At 37.8% G+C, this 18,793-nt stretch overlaps 1 protein-coding gene across 1 annotated transcript in view; it reads left to right on the top strand.

Annotated features, from left to right (window-relative positions):
• DNAJC1 (DnaJ heat shock protein family (Hsp40) member C1) overlaps window positions 1–18,793 on the top strand; it is a 240,445-nt gene that overhangs the window by 103,895 nt on the left and 117,757 nt on the right. Inside the window, 1 exon segment of the mRNA NM_001261677.1 lies at window positions 16,976–17,133. Coding sequence (NP_001248606.1) covers window positions 16,976–17,133 — 158 coding nt within the window.

The following is an 18,793-nucleotide window of genomic DNA, read 5'->3' as shown; positions in this document are numbered from 1 at the left end:
TGCTTTACTGCTTAGATTGTGCAGTATTCTCTGAGGGCTGCACTACAACTACTTCAAGTAGGGTGCGATAGTCTTATTAAAATGGTATTTTAGATATGGGGGGGCAGTGAAAAGGGTGATTTCTTAAAAATAAATATCCTTCTGAGAAGTCTTTATGCAAAAGAAATATTGATATATGTTTGGGAAATTTGGGGCACTTATTATAAACCTTTAATCAATTTTGTAGTTTAGGTTTAAATAAGTTGAATACTTACAAATATTAGACTTTTGAGGGTTAATGATTTTTTTGCACATTCTCTAAGCATATGTTTCATTCTAAATTAATGAAAGTGAATTATGTGTACTAAAACAGCCCATATCATGAATGAGAAAAAGACATGTTTGACTTACTTTATAAAGAAATTGTAAAGGTCACAATTTGAATAGACAAGGAAAGGAAAGTATAGAAGTAAACTTGATTATTTCCTTGACCCCTTTCTTTGTACCTTATATGATTTTAAAACAAAACCAAAATTAATCAAAACACTGCTGCCAAGTACTTCCTTTAAATATGGAGAAATAGTTCCCAACATTAGTTATGTTTTTCTTGTTTTGTGGTCCTTGTTGCATGCCCCAGAAAGGGATTGAAGTAGGGGTGCCTCAGGGACACCCTGTAAGATGAAGCACTCAGTGAGAAAGTGGGGGACAGAATGTGACTTTTTAGCGTGGCAGGATGAGAAAGTTTAGTCACCTTCCTTAAGACTAAAGGAAGAGTGATTTTCTAGAAAACTCAGGTTCATGAAGAAAGTAGTTGATTTGGGGGTTGGTAGAGAAGAAGAAAAAATAGATTGAAGAAGAGTAGCCACAGTTTAGGTTAGAACACTTTGCCTGTGGTAACATAGGGTGCTCACGGATGGGAGCATACTCTCTGAGATAACTTATGCAAAGACGTATAACCAATCACTAGCTCCAGCATATCTGAAAACATGACCTAATAGAATCTCTGTACCTTATGCCATTTTATATTATAAAACCTAAAATCTAATAGGAGCCCTCGTTCCAAAACAGTTTATATATAGGCAAATAACATCTAAAGAATATAGTATTTTATCCTAGGTACTTTTACCTAAGGTACAGTATAATATCCTAGGATATTTGAATACCAATGAAAGTGTGAAATTTTAAAATCATACAACTCAAATATAAATTTACAATTCCCTTAATATTTCAAATCATATAAGTATATAAATACATAAGTATATATATTCAATATATAAGGGACTGATTTTGTGGAAGACAAATTTTTCCATGGACCTGGTGGCAGTGGGGGATGGTTTTGTGATGAAACTGTAGTTAGATTCTCATAAGGAGTGTGCAACTTAGATCCTATGAGAATTTAATGCCGCTGCTGATCTGCCACGAAGCAGAGCTCAGGCAGTAATGCTTGCCCTCCTGCCGCTCACCTCCTGCTATGCGGTCTGGTTCCTAACACGTATGGACTGATACCAGTCCATGGCCCAGGGCTTGAGGACCCCTGCTGTACATGAAGTTGATAAAGTTTCCCTCTATTCCTAGTTTTCTGAGCATTTTTAGAAATCATGACGGGGTATTGAATTTTGTGAAGTGTTTTTTTCCTGCATCAATAATTGTGATTATGTGATATTTCTTTTTTGGTATATTAATACGATAGATTACATTATTGGATTTTGAATATTGAACCAACTATGCGTACTTGGAATAAACACCACGTGGACATGGTGTATAGTTCTTATTGTTGAATTCTATTTGCTACTATTTTGTTAAAGAGTTTTACATCTATATTCATGAGAGATATTGGTCTGTAATTATCATTGTCCATTTGTGCTGCTGTAACAAAATACCTGGGAAATAGCTTGAGACTGGCTCATTTATAATGAACAGAAATTTAATTCTCACTCTTCTTGATGCTGGGGAGTCCAAGATCGGGGCATCAGTAGGTTTGGTGTCTGGTGAAGGTTTCTGTCTGTTTCCAAGATGGCACCTTGTTGTTACATCCTCTGGAGGGCACAAACGCGTGTCCTCACAGGGAACAGAAGGGGAAAAGGGGCTGAATGCTGTGTGAAGTCTGTTTTGTAAGAGTCTTAATTTTTTCAAGAGGGAAGGTCTCTCATCACCTCCCAATGGCCTTTTCCTCTTAATATTATTGCATTGGAGGTTGCTTCAACATAAATTTTGGAAGGACTCAAGCATTCAAACCATAGCATTTCACTCCTGACCACCCCCCTCCAAAATTTATATCCTTTTCACATACAAAACATATTAATTACATACCAATAGCCCCCAAAGCCTTAACTCATTCCAGCATCAACTTTAAAGTTTAAGGTCTATAGTCTTATCTAAATATAATCTAAATCAGATATGGGTGAGACTCAAGGTACAATTCATTCTGAGGCCAATTCCCCTCTACCTGTGAACCTGTGAAATCAAACAAGTTATATGCTTCCAGATTATAATGATGGGACAGGCATAAGATTGATATTCTCATATGATATTCTCCCATGCCAAGAGGGAGAAATGGGAAAGAATAAAGGGGCAACAGTCCCCAAGTTGAAAACCCAATATGGCAAACACCATTAATTTTTGAGGCCTGAGAATAATCAAGTTTGACTTCATGTTTCATCTTCCAGATACACGAGAGTAGAGGTTGGGTCCCCAAGGCTCTGGGCAACCCCAGCACTATAATTTTGCTGGTCACAGCCCACGGAACAGCTACCACAGGCTGGAGTCTCATGTCTGCAAGCTCTCCCAGGCTAGAGTTGCATGCTGGTGGCTCTGCAGTTCTGAGGTCTTAGTGGGGTCCCTACTCCTATGGCTCCACAGGGCATGGCCCTAGTTGGGGTTGTCTCTGGTGGCGCCACCTTTGTGGCAGTTCTTTGCCTGGGCGCTGAGGCTCTATGAGGCATCCATTGAAATCTAGGTAGACATATCTCCACAACTCACACACTTTGTGCACCTGCAGAGTTAGCACCACATGGATGTCACCAAGGCTTACTGCTTGTGCCCCCTGAAGTGGTGGCCTGAGATGCACCATGGCCTGCGTGAGCCGTACCTGAGGCGGCTGAGGAGCATTGTATCTGAATGCACGGAAAAGAAATGAGACATCCTGAGCAACAAGCCCCATGGTTTCACAAGTGTTTTGGGCCCCTTTTTTGAAACTGTTCTGCCCTCAAGGACCTGGTGGTCTGAGCCTGCTATGAGAAGGGCAGCACAGATAATCTCCAAAATACCTTTGCAGTCATTCTTCTATCGTCTTGATGAATAGCATCTGTCTTCCTTCTATTCATATTAAATCTCCTTATGAAATGTTTGCTTGGCCACACCGTTGGCATTCTTCTTCAAGCATACTTTAAAACCTGACCAGGCTGAGAATTTTTTAAATCTTTAACTTCTGCTTTCCTTTTAATTATAAATTTTATATTTAATTTTTTTCTCTCTTCTTGCATTTTACTATGAGTAGTCAAGAGAAGCCATGAAGCATCCTGAACAATTTTCTTAGAGATAGAGGTGTCATCCACAAAATATCCTAGCCCATTGCTCTTAAGTTCTGCCTTCCTCAAAGTAATAGGACCCAAAACACAATTCAGCCAAGTTCATTGCCACTTTACAGCAAGGGTGGTGCTTCTTCCAGTTTCCAATAAACTGCTCCTCATTTCCAACTAAAGCCTTATCAGAATGGCCTTTACTGTCCATATTTGTACCAGTATTCTGATCACAACCACTTAGATCATCTCTAAGATGACTGAGGGTTTCTCTACAGTTCTCCTCTTCTTCAGAGCTCTCACTGGAAGCATGCTTAATGCTTTAGCATGCACTTCAGAGCTGTTCTGGCTTCTTCTACCCATTACTCAATTTCAAAACCACTTCTACATTTTCAGGTATTTGGTATAGTAGCACCACCAGTTCTCAGGATTACTTTCTATTTTAGTTTATTTTGTGCTGCTATACAAAATACCTGAGACTGGGTAATTTATGATCAACAGAAATTTATTCTTACAGTTCTGGAGTCTGAGAAGTCCAAGATCCAAGGTACCAGCAAGTTTAGTATCTGATGAGGCCCTGGTCTCTGTTTCCAAGATGGCACCTTGTTGCTGCATCCTCTACGGGAGATGAATGCTGTGTCCTCACATGGCAGAAGAGATAGAAGAAGAAAGGGGACAGAATGCTGTGTGAAGCCTCTTTTATAAGGCCTTTAATCCTATTTATGAGGGAGGAGCCCTTATGACATAATCACTTTCCAAAGGCTCCACCTCTATGAGACTGTTTCAACATGAATTTTGGAAGGGACACAAATGTTCAAACCATAGCATTAGCTTTCTCTTTTTGCACTGTCTTTGTATGACCTTGCTATTGGTAATACCAGCTTCATATAATAAAATAGGAAGTTTTCTCTCCTCTTCTATTTTTTTTTTCTTTTGAAAAACAGAGCTTTGCTCTTCTTGCCCAGACTGGAGTGCAATCATGCAATCTTGGCTCACTGCAACCTCCGCCTCCCAGGTTCAAGTGATTCTCTTGCCTTAGCCTCCCAAGTAGCTGGGATTACAGGCGCCCACAACCATGCCTGGCTAATTTTTGTATTTTCAGTAGAGATGGGGTTTCACCATGTTGGCCAGGCTGGTCTCAAACTCGTGACCTGAAGTGATCCACCTGCCTTGGCCTCCCTAAGTATTGGGATTATAGGCATGAGCCGTCGTGCCCAGCCTTCCTTTTCTGTTTTCTGAAAGAGAATGTCTAACACTGGTATTAATTCTTGAAATGTTTGGCAGAATTCTCTGGTGAGATCATCTGAGCCTGAATATTTCTTTCTTTGGAGTATTAAAATAAATTAAATTTGATTTATAGTTATAGAGCTATTTAAATATATTTCATGTTTCATTTATCTATTTCATGAGTGAGTTGAGATAGTTTGTGTTTTTTGAGCAATTGGTCTTTTTCATCTAAGTTGTCAAATACATGTATCTAGAGTTGTTCCTAATATTTGCTTTTTGTTCTTTTGATGTCTGTATGCCCTGTAGTGATTTCACATTTTTAATATAGGTAACTTTTGTCTTCTGTTTCCTTTGTCAGATTTGCCAGATGTTGATCTTTTCAAAGGACCAGTTTTTTTGTTTAGTTGATTTTCTCTATGGTTTTTGTTTTCAATTTCATTGATTTCTGCTCTTGTTTTGATTACTTCTTTCCTTCTGTTTGCTTTTGGATTGTTTTGATCTTCTTTTTATAGTTTCTTGATGTGGAAGTTTAGATTATTAATTTGAGACTTTTTCTCTTTTCTAATGTCAGCATTTAATGCTATACATTTCCCTCTCAGCACTGCTTTGGCTGTGTCTCACATATTTTGATTTTTCTTTTTTTTTCTTTTTTTTGGCAGAATGTCAAACAGAACTCCACTCTGTTGCCCAGGCTGAAGTGCAGTGGTGCGGTCTAGGCTCACTACAACCTCTGCCCCCCAGGTTCAAGCAATTCTCCCACCTCAGCCTCCTGAGTAGTTGGGATTACAGCATGTGCCACCATGCCTGGCTTATTTTTTTATTTTTAGTAAAGATAAGGTTTTACCATGTTGGCCCAGGCTGGTCTTGAACTCCTGACCTCAAGTGATCCACCCACCTTGGCATTCCAAAGTGCTGGAATTACAGGCGTGAGCCAGCGCGCTTGGCCACATATTTTGATACATTTTTATTTGACTCAGCTCAGTATTTTTTTTCTTGAGATTTCCTCTTTCATCCATTATTTAAAAGTATATTGTTCAGTTTCCAAATGTTCAGGGCCCTTTTTGTTATATTTCTATTAAACATTGGTAGTTTGATTCCCTTTTCATTAGGAAGCACACTCTGTATGAGTTAAATTCCTTTAAGTTTGTTCAGATCTGTTTTATGGCCCAAGATATGATCCATCTTGGCATATATTCCAAGGACATTTGAAAAGAATGTGTATTCTGCTGTGGTGAATTGGAGTGTTCTATAAATGCCAGTTAGATCCAGTCGGCTGATGGCATTGTTGAGTTGTATATCTTTGCCGATTTAGTTATGCTATTAATTATTGAGAGGGGGTATTGGAATTTTTTACTGTATTTATAAATTTGTCTTAAGTTCTGTCAGTTTTTGTTTCACATGTTTTGCAGCTCTGTTGTTTGGTGCATACACATTTAGGATTGCTATGCCATCTTGGTGGATCTTTTTATCATTATATAATGTCTCTCTTCATTCCTGGTAATTTGTTTTTGCCTTATAGTCTACTTTACCTTACCTGATACTAGTATAACTACTTCTGCTTTCTTTTGATTAATGTTTGTATGGTATATCTTTCCAATCGTGGTACTTTCAACCTGCCCATATTGTTATATTTGAAATGAGTTTGCTATAGATAGCATATATATGTAAAAAAGATGAAAAACCATATGTGTATATGTTTGTGTATGTGTATTAAATAGACAGTTTGTGTATTTGCACTGTTTACATTTAATATAGTGATTGATCTCTTAGGGCTTAAGTCTGCCATTTTATTATTTTCTATTTTTTCTCTCTCATTATCATTTCTCTGTTTTCTCTATTACAGATAGCATTTCTCTGTTATAAATAGCATATATATGTAAAAAAGACAAAAGACTGTGTGTGTGTGTGTGTGTGTGTTAAATAGACAATTTGTGTATTTAAACCATTTACATTTCATATAGTGATTGATATGTTAGGGCTTAAGTCTGCTATTATATTTTTTATTTTCTATTTTTTCTCTCTCATTATCATTTCTCTGTTTTCTTTCTGCCTTCCTGTGGCTCAACATTTTTTTAGAATGCCACTTTAATTTATTTATGGTTTTTTTTTAAACTATATTTCTTTGTATCACTTTTTAGTGGGTATAATAGGTATAATGTTATATATACATAACATATCACAGTCTACTGGTGTCAGATTTTTGCTATTTTGACATGTGAAAACCTTACCTCCCCTTAAATCCCTTTACCTTCCTTGTTTATAGTATCATTGTCTTTAGTATTTTCTCTATAACACTGAAGGTTATAATTTTGATTTAACCGTCATACATAATTAGAAAACTCAAGAGCAGGAGGAAAGTCTATTGTGTTTACTCATATTTTTTTTCTTTTGTCCTTTCTTCTTTCCTGGTTGTCCAATATATTTTCTTTTATGATTTTCCGTTTATAGAGCTTCCTTTAGCCATTATTGCAGGATAGGTCCACTGGTGACGAATTCTTTTCGTTTTCCTTCATCTCAGGATGTCTTGGCTTCCCCTTCATTCCGGTAAGATATTGTTACAGGATATTGATTTCAGGTATAGCAGTTATTTTCTTTCAACATTTGAAAAATGCTGTGCCACTTCCTTCTGGCCTCCATGGTTTGGGGTGAGAAATACACTGTCATTTGAATGCTATTTCTACTACAGATAAGGTCTTGTTTCTCTGTTGCTGCTTTTAAGTTGCTGTTCAGAGTCCCAAAACTTTCCAGGGCTGTGTTTTTAGTTTTTTGTTTGTTTGTTTGTTTGTTTTGTTTTGTTTTGTCTACTTTGTTTTTCAGATTAGGCAATTTAAAATGTTTTTCTATCCTCAAATTCACTGATTCTTTTCCCTGTTTGCTTCATTCTGCTGTTGAGCCCATCCATTAAGTTTTTAACTTCAGTTAGTGTACTACACATCAGCTCTGACATTTCCATTTGGTTCTTCTGTATGTCTTCTATTTGTTTTTGCTGAAACTTTCTATTTATTTGTTTCAAGAATGTTCATTATTGCTTGTCATATCATTATTACATGGCTGCTTTAATAGCTCAATCAAGTAATTATTTATTTATTTTTTTGAGATGGAGTCTCACTCTGTTGCCCAGGCTGGAATGCAATGGTACCGTCTTGGCTCACTGCAACCTCCCCCTCCTGGGTTCAAGTGATTTTCGTGCCTCAGCCTCCCAAGTAGCTGGGATTACAGGTGCACACCACCACGCCCGGCTAATTTTTGCATTTTTAGTAGAGACAGGATTTCACCTTGTGGGTCAGGCTGGTCTCGAACTCCTGACCTGAGATAATCTGCCCACCTCGGCCTCCCAAAGTGCTGGGATTACAGATGTGAGCCACCACGCCCAGCCAAGTGTCTCATGCGTCCGTGTGAAGAGACCTCCAAACAGGCTTTGTGTGAGCAATATGGCTGTTTATTTCACCTGGGTGCAGGCAGGCTGAGTCCGAAAAAGGAGTCAGCAAAGGGTGGTAGATTATCATTAGTTCTTATAGGTTTTGGGATAGGCGGTGAAGTTAGGAGCAATGTTTTGCGGACAGGGGGTGGATCTCACAAAGTACATTCTCAAGGATGTGGAGAATTACAAAGAACCTTCTTAAAGGTGGGGGAGATTACAAACTACATTGATCAGTTACGGTGGGGCAGAAACAAATTACAGTGGTGGAATGTCATCAGTTAAGGCTATTTTCACTTCTTTTGTGGACCTTCAGTTGCTTCAGGACATCTGGATGTATACGTGCAGGTCACAAGGGCTATGATGGCTTAGCTTGGACTCAGAGGCCTGGCACCAAGGAATTTAAATATCCCTTTTATCTTGTTGGCATCTGTTACCTTTTCTCATTCAAATTGAGGCATTCTTGATTCTTGGTGTAACAACTGATTTTTTATTTAAATTTGGACATTTAGGGGTATTATGAAACTTTGGACCTTATTTAAGTCTTCTGTTTTACCTGGTCTTCTTTGGCAATACTCTAGCCATGGAAGGGGTAGTGTTGCCTGTTACTGCTAGATAGAATTGAAGTCCAGGTTTCCTATGTGGTCTGTTTGACAGATGAGGAACGGAGTGTTTGTGGATTCTCAAGTGGGTATGGGTATTCCTGCTTGCCTCGACCTCCACTGATAACACGCTGTCTAGGAAGAGGAGCAGCAATACCTACTTACTGCAGCCCACTTGGCCTCCACTGACATTATGTGGGGATGGCTTTGCTACCATTGGGCAGTTGTGAAAGCCCTGATTCTTCACTAGGCTTCTGTTTTTGTTTTGTTTTGTTTTGTTTGAGAGGAAGTCTCATTGTTTCGTCCAGGCTGGAGTGCATTCGCGCAACCTCGGCTCACTGCAACCTCTGCCTCCCAGATTCAAGCGTTCTCCTGCCTCAGGCTCCCTGGTAGCTGGGATTACAGGCACACACCACCACACCCAGCTAATTTTCATGTTTTTAGTAGAAACAAGGTTTCACCATGTTGGCCAGGCTGGTCTTGAACTCCTGACCTCCAGTCATCCAGCCCCCTCAGCCTCCCAAAGTGCTGAGATTACAGGTGTGAGCCACCACACCAGCCCACTAGACTTCCTCTGTAACCACACTGTCTGGTAGAGGGAGAGACACCTATTACTTCTGGGTGGATATGGAGGTTCAGGAGTTCAAGACCAGCCTGGCCAACTTGGTGATACCTATATAGTCTCTACTGACTTTATTAGCAGGAGGAAGATCCACCTTATCTTTTAGCCCTTCTCTCTCTCATCCCCCTGGTGGGGAGGTTGGGTGCCTCATTACAGGCTGCCAATGGCAGAAGCCTAGGTTTCCCATTAGTCTTTGCTGTCATGGTGAGTGGTGGGATGGGGGTGACACTACTTTCTGTCTTGTTTGCCTGAATTAGAGTGGTTATTGTCTAAAAGCTTTATCTTTTAGACAAAAGATAAATGCCTGTGCTGTCTCTTTTTTGGTCCTTTAGCTAGAGAGAGCAGGCTGTTGTTTTTGTTTTGCCCGTATATGTGTGTCTGTGCCTGTTAGTGTTTCTGGGTTGCTAGTTTCTGCAGCACCAAATCTGAGATATGTAAGAAACACAAGAAAAACTCATAGAACTGACCACTCTGGGTATTCTTGAGCCCTGCAGTACCTAGCTGGTCAGCTTTCTCTCTAACTTTCAAATTCTTCTTGTGTTTGTTTTATATATAATGGTTAATTTAAGATGAGTAAACAAATAACTTGTTTACTCTTTTATCTTTTTTATAATTCTTAGTGAGACAAGTGTGGAAAAGTTCTCCATTTTTTCTGAAATGGAAGTTTTATATTAATTTCTCATATGGTTGGGATCTGTGCCTCCACCCAAATCTCATGTCGAAATATAATCACCAGTATTGGAGGTAGGGCCTGGTGAGAGGTGATTGGATCATGGGGGCAATTTCTCATGAATGGTTTAGCAAATCCCCTTGGTGTTCTTCTTGAGACAATGAGTTCTCATAAGATCTGCTTGTTTAAAAGTGTGTGGCACCTCCTCCCTCCCTCTCTCTCTCTTTTGTTTCTGCCCCTGCCGTGTAAGACACCTGTTCTCCTTTTGCCTTCTGCCATGATTGAAAGCTTCCTGAACTGCCTCCCCAGAGGCAGAAGCAGTCACCCTTCCTGTACAACCTGCAGAGCTGTGAGCCACTTAAACCTCTTTTCTTTATAAGTTACCCAGTCTCAGTTATTTCTAGCATTGTGAGAATGAACTAATACACTTTGTAAAACGACTTTTTTAAAGCTTATTTATTTATGTAGTTTTTAAACTTTTAGGTTCAGGGGAACATGTGAACCTAAAAGTTTAAAAACTACATAAATAAATAAGCTTTTAAAAAAGCTTACATAGGTAAACTCATGTCACAGGAACTTGTTGTACGGATTAATCACCCACATATTAAGCCCAGTACCCAATAGTTATCATTTATACTCCTCTCCCTCCTCCCACCCTCCAACCTCAAGTAGACCTCAGTGTCTGTTGTTTCCTTCTTTGTGCTCATAAGTTTTCATCATTTAGCTCGCACTTTTAAGTGAAAACATATGGTATTTGGTTTTCTGTTCTTGCTTTAGTTTGCTAAGGATAACAGCCTCCAGCTCCATCCATGTTTCTGCAAAAGACATGATCTCATTCTTTTTTATGACTGCATAGTATTCCATGGTGTATATGTACCACATTTTATGGCTGCATAGTATCCCATGGAGCATATGTACCATATTTTCTTTATCAGATTGGTCATTGATGGGCATTCAGGTTGATTCCATGTCTTTGCTATTGTGAATAGTGCTGCAGTGAACATTTGTGTGCATGTGTCTTTATGGTAGAATGATTTACACTCCTCTGAGTATATATTCAGTAATGATATTGCTAGGTTAAATAGTAGTTCTGCTTTTAGCTCTTTGAGGAATCACCATACTGTCTTCCATAATGGTTGAACTAATTTTCACTCCCACCAACAGTGTATAGGTGTTCCCTTTTCTCCACAACCTTGGCATCATCTGTTATTTTTTGGCCTTTTAGTAATAGTCATTCTGACTGGATTGAGATGGTATCTCATTGTGGTTTTGATTTTCATTTCTCTAATAATCAGTGATATGGAGCTTTTTTTCATATGCTTGTTGGCTGCATGGATGTCTTCTTTTGAAAAGTGTCTGTTTATGTCATTTGTCCACTTTTTAATGGGGTTGTTTTTCTCTTGTAAATTTATTTAAGTTCCTTATAGATCCTGGATATTAGACCTTTTGTCACATGCAAAGTTTTCAAAAATTTTCTTCCATTCTGTAGGTTGTCTGTTTACTCTGTTGATCGTTTCTTTATGCTGTGCAGAAGCTCTTAAGTTTAAATCTCAATTGTCAATTTTTGCTTTTGGTTCAATTGCTTTTGGTGTCTTTGTCATGAAATCTTTGCCCATTCCTACATCCAGGATGCTATTGCCTATGTTGTCTTCCAGGGTTTTTATAGTTGGGTTTTATGTTTAAGTCTTTACTCCATCTTTAGTTTTTTGTATATGGTGTAAAGAAAAGATCCAGTTTCAATCTTCTGCATATGGCTAGCCAGTTATCCCAGCACCACTTACTGAATAGGGAGTCCTTATTGCTTGTTTTTTTCAGCTTTGTCAAAGGTCAGATGATTATAGGTGTGCAGCCTTATTTCTGGGTTCTCTGTTCTGTTCCGTTGGTTTATGTGCCTGTTTTTGTATCAGTACCATGCTGTTTTGGTTACTCTAGCCCTATAGTATAGTTAGAAGTCAGGTAGTGTGATGCCTCCAGTTTTGTTCTTTTTGCTTAGGATTGCCTTGGCTATTCAGGCTCTTTTTCATTTTGTATGAATTTTAAAATAGTTTTATCTAGTTCCTTGAAGAATGTCATTGTTAATTTGATAGGAATAGCATTGAATCTGTAAATTACTTTCAGCAATATGGCCATTTAAATGATACTGATTCTTCCTATCCGTGAGCATGGGATGTTTTTCTACTTGTTTGTGTCTTCTCTGATTTCTTTATTTGAGTTTTGTAATTCTCGTCGTAGAGCTCTTTCACCTCCCTGGTTGGCTGTATTCCTAGGTATTTTGTTCTTTTTGTGGCAGTTGTGAATGGGATTGCCTTTCTGATTTGACTCTCGGCTTGGCTGTTGTTGGAGTATAGGAATGCTAGTGATTTTTGTACATTGATTTGTATCCTGAAACTTTGCTGAAGTTGTTTACCAGCTAAAGGAGCTTTGGGCCAAAACTATGGCGTTTTCTAGATATATAATCATGTCAACTGCAAACAGGGACAGTTTAGCTTTCTCTCTTTTTATTTGAATGCCCTTTATTTCTTTCTCTTGCCTAATTGCTTCAGCTAGGACTTTCAATACTGTGTTGAATAAACTGTGTTGAATAGAAGTGGTGAGAAAGGGCATCCTTGTCTTGTGCCGATTTTCAAAGGGAATACCTAGTTTGTTGAGAGTTTTTTTTTTCTTTTTACATAAAGTGGTGTTGAATTTTATTGAAAGCTTTTTCTGTGTCTATTCAGGTAATCATGCAGTTTTTGACTTTAGTTCTGTTTATGTGAAGAATCACATTTGTTAATTTGCGTATGTTGTACCAACCTTGCTACCTGGGGATGAAGAATACTTGATTGAGGTGGATTAGCTTTTTGATATGCTGCTGTATTCAGTTTTCCAAATATTTTGTAGTTTTTGCATCACTGTTAATCAAGGATATTAGCCTGAAGTTTTTTTGTTGTTGTGGCTCTGCCAGGTTTTGGTATCAGGATGATGCTGGCCTCATAGAATGAATTTGGGAGGAGTCCTTCCTCCTCAGTTTTTTGGAATAGTTTCTATAGGAATGGTACCAGCTCTTCTTTGTACATCTGGTAGAATTCAGCTGTGAATCCATCAGGTCCTGGCCTTTTTTTAGTTGGGAGCCTAATTTATTACTGATTCAATTTTGGAGCTCGTTATTGGTATATTCAGGGAATCAATTTCTTTCTGGTTCAGTCTTGGGAGGGTGTGTGTGTCCAGGAATTTATCCATCTCTTTTAGGTTTTCTAGTTTGTGTGCATAGAGGTTTCTGTAGTAGTTTCTATTGGTTATCTTTACTTCTTTGGAGTCAGTGGTAATGATGAGTCCCTTCATCATTTCTAATTGTGTGTATTTGGATTTTCTCTCTATTAGCCTAGCTAGTAGCTTATCTATCTTGTTAATTAAAAAAAAAAAAAATCCATTTCTGGATTTGTTTATCTTTTGAATGGTTTTTCTTGTCTCTGTCTCCTTCATTTCAGCTCTGATTTTGGTTATGTTTTGTCTTCTGCTATCTTTGCAGTTGATTTGTTGTTACTTCTCTAATTCTTTCCGTTGTGATGTTAGATTGTTAATTTGAGATCTTTCTGACTTTTTGATGTGGGCATTTAGTGCTATGAATTTCCCTCTTAACACTGCCTTAGCTGTGTCCCAGATATTCTGGTATGTTGTATCTTTGGTTTCATTAGTTTCAAGTAACTTCTTGATTTCTGCCTTTATTTCATGATTTATCTAAAAGTCATTCAGTAGTATGTCATTTAATTTCCATGTAATTGCATTCTTTTGGGCAAGTTTCTTAGTCTTGACTTCTGTTTTTATTGCACTGTGGTTCGAGAGTGTGTTTAGTGTGGTTTTGGTTCTTTTGTATTTGCTGAGGACAGTTTAATATTCAATTATGTGATCAATTTTAGAGTATGTGCCATGTGGCAAGGAGAAGAATGTATATTCTGTTGTTTTGGGGTAGAAAGTTCTGTAGAGATCTATCAGATCCATTTGGTTCACTGTTGATTTTGAGTCCTGAATATCTTTGTTAATTTTCTGCCTCAGTGATGTGTCTAATACTGTCAATGGAGGGTTGAAGTCTTCCACTAGTAATGTGGGTGAGTCTTTGTCTCTTTTTAAGTCTCTAAGAACCTGCTTTAATCTTTAATTAGGATTGCAACCCCTGCTTTTTCCTGTTTTCTATTTGCTTGGTAGTTTTCCCTTCATTTCTTTATTTTGAGCCTAAGGGTATCATTACTTGTGAGATGGGTCTCTTGAAGGCAGCATACCATTGAGTCTTGTTTTTTTATCTGGCTTGTCACTCTCTGTGACTTTTAAGTGGGACATTTAGCACATTTACATTCAGGGTTAGTATTAATATGTGTGGATTTGATCCTGTCATTGTATTATTAGCTGGTTATTATGTTGACTTGTTTGTGTGGTTAATTTATAGTGACACTGGTTTGTGTATTTTTGTATTAGCTTGTAGCAGTCTTTCGTTTCTGTATTTATGCTCCTTTATAAATGCTTATTTAAAAAGACATCACTTGCAATTGTAATGAAACACCCCAGAAATAAATACAAACAACTGAATTTATTTGCTTTTTTAAAAAATAACTGATTCTCTATATGTAGCCCAAATTAGTTCTGCTATTGCTCAACTTCAATGGTGATTTCATACCTTTCAGTGTAAAAGCATTATCAATAATTATTCAGTCATTTCTCCTAATAGCATTTACTGTGTTAATAGTTTCACCTCTCTATGAAGAAACAGTAAATAGTCATACACACACTCAAACACATACATACCCACATGCAGTTATATTTGAGTACTTTTGTTTCTGGGAGAATTGCTGGGGAAAATGCTGTATATTTTAATTTTAATAGATACGTTTAGACTGCTTTCCAGAAAGGCTGTAATAGAATAATTCACCTTTCCTCCACCAATTTAAAAGTAGCCTTTTCCCTGCCAACAGCACATCTGAATTAGATTTTAAATTTGTACCCATATGATTGGTATAAAATTATATCTTGGTATTACTTAATTTGTATTTCTTTAACCTTTAGAGTGTATGAGCCTGTTTTCTTATTTCTTGGCCATGTGGATTTGCTCAATTGTGGATTGCCCATTTATGACCTTTGCCTATATTTTTCTATTGGATTGCTTATCCCCTTGTCCATTTATAAAATCTCTTTATAGCAATCTTCTCTTTATACTCTGAATTGGATACATCCTTTTCAAATCTATTATTTGTCTCTTGATTTGTTTACTCTTTTATCTTTTTTGTAATAGCATCTGGGTTTTCATTCTTAATTAAGACGTCTCCTTCCTTTAAATAGTATATGTAGTTTTTAAGATTTCTTTTTGCAAAATTTTTATTGTTTTGGCTTTTAAAGTCAACTCTCTTATCTATCTGGAATTTATTTGTGTATACAGTGTAAGAGTATGTCCAATTTTCTTTTAAATGGATATTCAGTTGTGTAAGCATTACTAATTAAATTGTTTTCCCACTAAATTGAAATACAGACAATCCTAGACTTATAATGATTTGACTTACAATTTTTTGACTTTATGATAGTGCAAAAACAATACTGTACTTTGAATTTTGAATCTTTTACTGGACTGGCAATATGCGGTAGGATACTCCCTCATAATGCTGTGTAACAGCAGCAGACTGCAGTGTCCACTTAGCCATATGATCATGAGGGTTAAAACTGATGCCCTACGGTGTACTGTGTCACTGTGTTATTTTGCCCAACTGTAAGGTAATGTAAATGTTCTGAGTACACTTAAGGTAGGCTAGACTAAGCCATGATGTTAGTTTTATTAAATGCATTTTCAAATTAAGGATGTTTTCAATATATGGTAAGTTTATCAGGATGTAATCCCATAATAAGTCAACAAGCATTGGTATTTACAGATTCTCTATTCTCTTGTAGGAATTTATCTATTCCTATGCCAGTATATATTGATTTTGTTACATTGGCAGTTTAGTACATGCATATACACACATACACACAGGGTGGTGAAAATACTCTTATAAGGCTGTTTGAGTTTGACTATAGTAATTAAGAATAGAGTTGCTTCTCAGTGTCAAGTCTCCAATTAAAATGGTGTGTGTGTGTGTGTGTGTGTGTGTGTGTGTGTGTGTGTGTGTGTGTGACAGAATCTCACTCTGTCACCCAGGCTGGAATGCAGTGGTGTGATCTCGGCTAACCCCACCCACCACCTCCTGGGCTCAAGTGATTCTCATGCCTCAGCTTCCCAAGTAGTTGGAATTACATGCATGTGCCACCACACCCAGCTAATTTTGCATTTTTAGTAGAAGAAGCGTTTTGCCATTTTGCTCAGGCTGGTCTCAAAATCCTGGCCTCCAGTGATGCATCTGCCTTGGCCTCCCAAAGTGCTGGGATTACAGTTGTGAGTTACTGCTCCCAGGCCCAAAATAGGATTTAATAAGGAGCCCAATGGATTGCCATCTGTTCATAACTACTGTTGCCAGATCATATTTCACCTTTGTAAAATATTGAAAAATAAATGTATACCATTTAGTGAGAGCCAGTTTTTTTTATAGATGAGAAAGTTGATGCTGTTCTAAGTGTTAAGTTATTTGCCCAGTATTATTTAACTATTGCATGGTAAAGTTAGGATTACAACATTAAATTGAAGCTCTTTTTATTGTGCCAAAATGAAATATTTTGTGAAAAGTACTTTGAAAACAAAGGTGTTTGTATCAATGCAAATTGATATGATGGCTATCTCATGATCGTCTCCACAATAGTAGCAGCTCTGAGTTTTGTTTAGAAACAGTGCAATGGTTTATGTACAATAATACTTATAGCTAATTATTTATAACAGAACAATTATATTTTGATATTTTCTTTCAGGATATATGGACTATGAATAAAATGTTAGAAATTAATTTTATTCTTTAAAAATCTCAATAATTGGTTCTTTTAAACATTTTTTAGAACAGAAGAAAGTTAAAAAACCCAAACCTGAATTTCCTGTATACACACCTTTAGAAAGTACATATATTCAGTCTTATGATCATGGAACTTCCATAGAAGAAATTGAGGAACAAATGGATGATTGGTTGGAAAACAGGAACCGAACACAGAAAAAACAGGTAAATAAACTTTATAAAACTTGTTTTGAGTAAAACATTTATAGAAAAGCACATAAAATATAGGGTTAAAATACAGGATTAGCTCACAATATAGTGCTTTGTTTTATTGCACTTCACAAATACTGTTGTTTTGTTTTGTTTTTGAGATGGAGTCTCGCTGTGTCACCCAGGCTGGAGTGCAGTGGTGCGATCTCAGCTCACTGCAAGCTCCGCCTCCCGGGTTCATGCTATTCTCCTGCCTCAACCTCCCAAGTAGCTGGGGCTACAGGCACCCGCCACCACGCCCAGCTAATTTTTTGTGTTTTTAGTAGAGATGAGGTTTCACTGTGTTAGCCAGGATGGTCTCGATCTCCTGACCTCATGATCTGCCCACCTTGGCCTCCCAAAGTGCTGGGATTACAGGCGTGAGCCACTGTGCCCGGCGGGGTTTTTTTTTGTTTTTTTTTTTTTTAACAAATTGAGGGTTTGTGGCAGCTATGAGTTGAGCAAGTTTACAGGCACCATTTTTCCAAAAGCATCTCCTTTGTGTCTCTATATAACATTTTGGTAATTCTTGTGGTATTTCAAACTTTTCATTATTTTAACATCTGGTATGGTGATCTCTGATAAGCGACCTCTGACGTTTCTATTATAATTATTTGGGGTACCGTGAAGTGCACCCGTACAAGTCAGCAAACTTAATTGGTAAATATTATGTATATTCTGCCTGCTCCACTAATCAATCATTCTCTAGTGTCTTTCTGTCTCCTCTGGTCTCCCTACTCCCTAAGACACAGCAGTATTGAAATTAGGTCAATTAATAACCCTACCGTGGCTTCCAGGTGTTCAAGTGAAAGGCAGAGTTGCATGTGTGTCACTTTACATAAAAATGGTTAAACTTGGTGAGGAAGGCATGGTTGAAAGCCAAGACAGGCCAAAAGCTAGGCTTCTTGCACCAAACAGTTAGCTAAGTTGCACATGCAAAGGGCACATTCTTGAAGGAAATTAAAAGTGCTATTCCAGTGAATACATCAAAGATAAGCAAGCAAAACAACCTTATTGCTGATATGGAGAAAGTTTGAGTGGTCTGGATAGAAGATCAAATCAGCCACAACATTCCCTTGAGCCAAAGCCTAATCCAGAGCAATGCCCTATCTCTCTTCATTCTAAGAAGGCCAAGATAAGTGAGGAAGCTGCAGAAGAAAAGTTGGAAGCTAGCAGAGGTTAGTTCATTAGGCTTAAGGAAAGCAGCTGTCTCCATAACATAAAAGTGCAGTGTGCAGCAGCAAGTGCTGATGGAGAAGCTGTAGCAAGATATCCAGAGGATCTAGCCAAGATCATTGATGAAGGTGGCTACACCAGCCAACAGATTTTTCAACGTAATGAAACAGCTTTCTACTGGAAAAAGATGCCATCTGGGACTTTCATGGCTAGAGAGGGGAAGAAGTTCATGCCTGGCTTCAAAGCTTCAAAAGACAGGCTGACTTTCTTGTTAGGGACTAATGCAACTGGTAACTTTAAGTTGAAGCCAGTGCTCATTTATCATTCTGAAAATCCTAGGGTACTTAAGAATTGTGCTAAATCCATTCTATCTGTGCTCTATACGTGGAACAATAAAGCCTGGACGACAGCACATCTGTTTACGGCATGGTTTACTGAAGCCCGCTGTTGAGACCTATTG

This window comes from Macaca mulatta, chromosome 9 (genome assembly GCF_049350105.2).
Source record: "Macaca mulatta isolate MMU2019108-1 chromosome 9, T2T-MMU8v2.0, whole genome shotgun sequence".
Taxonomy (NCBI): Eukaryota; Metazoa; Chordata; class Mammalia; order Primates; family Cercopithecidae; genus Macaca; species Macaca mulatta.
Note: the sequence above shows the minus strand (reverse complement) of the source record. Positions and strands in the feature narration are given on the sequence as shown.